At 42.0% G+C, this 4921-nt stretch overlaps 1 protein-coding gene across 1 annotated transcript; it reads right to left on the reverse strand.

Annotated features, from left to right (window-relative positions):
• Nucleotides 1-206: 206 nt before the first annotated feature.
• On the reverse strand, nucleotides 207-656 carry LOC138906115 (uncharacterized). The gene has a single exon (XM_070194636.1). The coding sequence runs from the start codon at nucleotides 654-656 to the stop codon at nucleotides 207-209; it is 450 nt and encodes a 149-aa protein (XP_070050737.1).
• Nucleotides 657-4921: the final 4265 nt, after the last annotated feature.

Raw genomic sequence — 4921 nt, forward strand, 5'->3', positions numbered from 1 at the left:
CGCGATCTTGCCCCAGTTTCTGATCATGGGAGAAATGAAGATTTTAGTAGGATGTGACCGAACCCACAGGGCTGCCTATGTATCCCATGTTAAATGGGAATTAGGTCAAGCGTAGTTCAGTTACATCAAATAGAAAATGCAAACAATCTTAAACATAGTATCTCTTGACTGCGTCTGAATTGATAGGTTTCGACCAAATTTCCCATTTATGCATGTATAAATGCTCCTCCTGTCAATACTCGGTGAATCATGTAAGGGCCCTGCCAGTTGGGTGAGAACTTCCCCTTGGCTTTATCCTGATGCGGGAAGATTCGCTTTAGCACAAATTGCCCTGATGCGAATTGCCTTGGCCTGACCTTTTTGTTGAAATATCTCGCCATTCTGTTCCAGTATAGTTTACCGTGGCACACCGCATTCATTCTTTTTCCGTCAATAAGAGCTAGTTGTTCATACCGGCTTCGTACCCATTTTGCATCGCTGAGCTCAGCTTCTTGTATGATTCTTAAAGAAGGAATTTCCACTTCGGTAGGAATAACGACTTCAATACAATAAACCAGTAGGTAGGGAGTTGCCCTGGTTGATGTGCGGACTGTGGTACGATATCCAAGTAAAGCAAATGGCAGCTTCTCATGCCATTGTTTGTAATTGTCCACCATTTTCCTCAATATCTTCTTGATGTTCTTGTTGGAGACTTATACGGCTCCATTCATTTGCGGCATGTATGCATGGAGTTCCTATGCTTGATCTTGAATGTTTCACCCATGGCTTTCATCATATCGCTATTGAGATTGGCGGCATTGTCAGTAATGATTGACTCTGATACTCCAAATCGACAAACAGTGCGGTCCCGAACAAAATCCGCTACAACCTTCTTAGTTACAGCTTTATAAGATGCAATTTCAACTCATTTTGTGAAGTAGTCTATGGCCACCTGAATGAACCTATGCCCGTTTGAAGCAGCGGGTTCGATTGGGCCGACGACATCCATACCCCAAGCGGTGAAAGGACATGGTGAACTTGTTGCATTAAGTTCATTGGGTGGTACTCGTATCATGTCAGCATGTATCTGGCATTGGTGACACTTCTAAACATACTTGATGCAGTATGTTTCCATAGTCATCCAGAAATACCCTGCTCTTAGTATCTTCTTGGCTAAGATGAAACCATTCATGTGCGATCCGCAGGTTCCGGCATGTATTTCCTCGAGCAATCTGGATGCCTCCTTGGTATCGACACACCATAGTAATCCTAGGTCAGGAGTCCTTCTATATAGAATTCCTCCGCTTTGAAAGAAATGGTTGGCTAATCTTCGATGCGTGCGCTTCTGGGTATGGGTAACAGTCTCTGGGTATTCTCCCTTTTCCAGGTACTTCTTGATATCGTGGATCCACGGATTTCCGTTAGTCTCTTATTCAACATGAGCACAATAAGCTGGCTGCTTATGAATTCCTATTGGGATAAGATCAATAAAATTCTTGTTTGGGTGTTGTATCATAGAAGACAAAGTGGCTAACACATCTGCAAACTCATTCTGGATCCTCAGAACATGTTTGAATTCTATCTTTGCGAACCTCTTGGTCAGCTCTTGTACACAGTGAAAATATGGCAATATTTTGGTGTTCTTCGTAGCCCATTCCCCTAGAACTTGATGTATCAAAAGATCTAAATCTCCGATTACCAGCAGCTCCTGAACGTTCATGTCAATGGACAACCCGAGTCCCAAGATGCAGGCCTCATACTCCTCCATATTGTTGGTGCATGGAAACCTGAGTTTTGCAGATACCGGATAGTGTTGGCCGATTTCTGATACTAAGACAACTTTGATACCTACTCCTTTGAAGTTTGTTGCTCCGTCGAAGAACATCCTCCAACCATCATATGCCTCGGTGATATCTTCTCCTACAAATGATACCTCATCATCGGGAAAATATATTTTTAATGGTTCATATTCTCCGTCTACGGGATTTTTTGCCAGATGATCCGCCAATGCTTGCCCTTTAACCGCCTTTTGAGTTACATAGACGATGTCGAACTCACTCAGCAATATCTGCCACTTTGCTAACTTACCCATAGGCATGGGTTTCTGAAAGATGTATTTTAGCGGATCCATCCTTGATATGAGATATGTAGTGTATGCACAGAAATAATGTCTCAACTTCTGAGCTATCCATGTCAAAGAACAACAGGTGCATTCCAACAAAGAGTACCGGGCTTCATAAGGCGTGAATTTCTTGCTCAGATAATATATCGCCTTCTCATTTCTTCTAGTTTTATCATGTTGTCCCAAAATGCAACCAAAAGCCCCATCTAATACAGAAAAATATAGCAACAGAGGTCTTTCCGGTTCTGGCGGGACCAGAACAAGCAGTTTAGATAAATACTCCTTGATTTTGTCGAAGGCCTTCTGGCATTCTTCAGTCCATCTTGTTGCATCTTTCCTCAGCATTCTGAAGATTGGCTCACATATCACGGTTGATTGTTCTACGAAGTGGCTGATGTAATTGAGTCGCCCTAAAACACTCATCATATCTTTCTTATTTTTCGGAGGTGGCAAGTCTTGGATAGCTTTGACTTTTGATGGGTCTAACTCAATCCCTCGGCGACTGACGATGAATCCTAACAACTTTCCAGAAAGGACTCTGAGGGCACATTTTGCAGGATTCAACTTCAAATTGTATTTTCGAAGCCGGGCGAAAAATTTCTTCAAGTCTGCTATGTGATATGAACTCCTTTTAGATTTAATGATAACGTCATCCACGTATACCTCTATTTCCTTGTGTATCATGTCGTAGAAGATGATTGTCATGTCTCTCATGTAGGTGGCTCCAACATTCTTCAGACTAAACAACATCATTTTGTAACAGTATATCCCCCATGGTGTGATGAAGGCTGTCTTTTCGACATCCTCTTCATCCATTCAGATTTGATGGTATCCTGTGAAGCAATCCACAAAAGATTGGAGCTCATGCTTGGCACTGTAGTCAATCAGTATGTGTATGTTGGACAACGGGAAATCATCTTTGGGACTTGCTCTGTTTAGATCTCGATAATCGACACATACTCTAACTTTCCCATCTTTCTTCGGAACTACACAATTTTGGCCAACTAAGTCAGATATTTGACCACTCGGAAAACCTTGGCTTTGATTTGCTTGGTGACCTCTTCTTTTATCTTCAAATTTATATCCGGTTTGATCTTTCTAAGCTTCTGCTTTACCGGTGGACACATGAGATTATTGGGTAGCTTGTGAGCCACTATGGATGTGCTTAAACCAGTCATATCGTCGTAGGACCATGCAAATTTTTAGGAATCTGATGTACTCTTCCTTCTCTGACGGTGATAGATGAATACTTATACGTGTTTCGTTGACCGTTTCGAAATCCCCTAAGTTAATGGCCTCAGTTTCCTCCAAATTAGACTTGGGTTTATTTTCAAAGTTTTCTACTTCTCTGATGATTTCCTCAGGTATTATATCATCTTCCAGATCCTCTGAATCATTATCCTTATATTGCATTATCTCATTATACCTCATAGTCGTAGGTTCATAGGGATAGGTAATAATAATATTGAAAAGAAAATGTAAATATAATAATAAATACGAAAAGCAGTAATGCATTAATAAAATCTTAAAAATGTCAACAAGTGCAGCTCGATGGCTCGAGCAATTATTTCAATACAAAATACTGAAAATGTCTCTAATGCTCAAAACTATTTTTTTAAAGTAATTCATGCATATTTTGCCAGGCTACCCAGGAACTCGACGGGCCCGGGATGGTGTAGCGGTCCAGTTCTTGAGAACAACTCCTTTCTCCATGGTTTGAATGGTAAGGTCTTCCCTTCCTCCTCCTCAACTATTGCACTGCAGTCCATATCTTCTTCATCTAGAAATAACTTCCTTATGCCAGCTAAAACTTCATCTTCCTCAGAACCCCATATCATGTCAACTTGATGGAATGTCTGGTGCAGAGGTAGTACCAGTTGTTCTAATAGATAATAAGGAGCATGCCACGGTAGTGACCAATCCTGGTATTCCTGCCATGTGTATTCATATCCGAGCCCAAAAGTCATGATATGATGCTGTGGTTGTACGGGTTTGGTGATCCATTGAAGATTTTTGCTGAGACCCTTATCGGGTTCATATCCTGTCCATAGCAGTATGCTTTCTATCTTGTTGCTCCACCATCGGTCCTTTTCAATTGCGTTGACTCGTTTAATGCGATGGTATGTTTCTCCACCCAGCTTCTTTCTGTTTTCGATGACCGGTACAGTCTGATTGGTGTAGATGGGGTTACTTCCATCTCCATGGATGATCACCTCCTGATGATACCACTCAAATTTTACAGCCTGATGCAGAGTCGAAGCCACTGCCCCGACGACATGTATCCAGGGTCATCCCAACAATAGATTGTAGGTAGCAGATATGTCCAGCACTTGGAACTCGACATCAAACCAAGTCAGGCCCATCTGTAGATTGAGGTTGATTTCTCCAATGGTGGCTCTATGAGATCCATCAAACGCCTTCACATTTATGCTTCCCATCCGTATCTCGTGCATGCCTTTACACAGTCTCTTTAGGGTAGTCAATGGGCATATGTTGAGACTTGAACCTCCATCTATCAAGTCCCTGGCGATGAACTTATCCTCAAATTGCATCGTGATGTGTAACGCCCTGTTGTGACTCAGCCCTTCTGGTGGTAATTCATCTTCATGAAAACTGATTTTGTGGCTCTCCAATATCTGTCCAACCATGTTAGCCATCTCCCACTAGTAATGTTGGTGGGTACATAAGCTTCACTCAATGCCTTCATTAAAGCGTTCCTATGTGTGTCTTAGTTTTGCGGCAGTGATAAGATGGATATCTAAGCGGGAGTCTTGTTCAAATGGTCAACAACGGAATACTCCCTCGCTTGTACCTTTCTCC

The sequence above is a fragment of the Nicotiana tomentosiformis genome, chromosome 2, assembly GCF_000390325.3.
Source record: "Nicotiana tomentosiformis chromosome 2, ASM39032v3, whole genome shotgun sequence".
Taxonomy (NCBI): Eukaryota; Viridiplantae; Streptophyta; class Magnoliopsida; order Solanales; family Solanaceae; genus Nicotiana; species Nicotiana tomentosiformis.

Excerpts from the sequence above, each read along its gene's own strand:
- LOC138906115 (XM_070194636.1), bottom strand. The coding sequence starts at position 656 with ATGGTGGACAATTACAAACAATGGCATGAGAAGCTGCCATTTGCTTTA.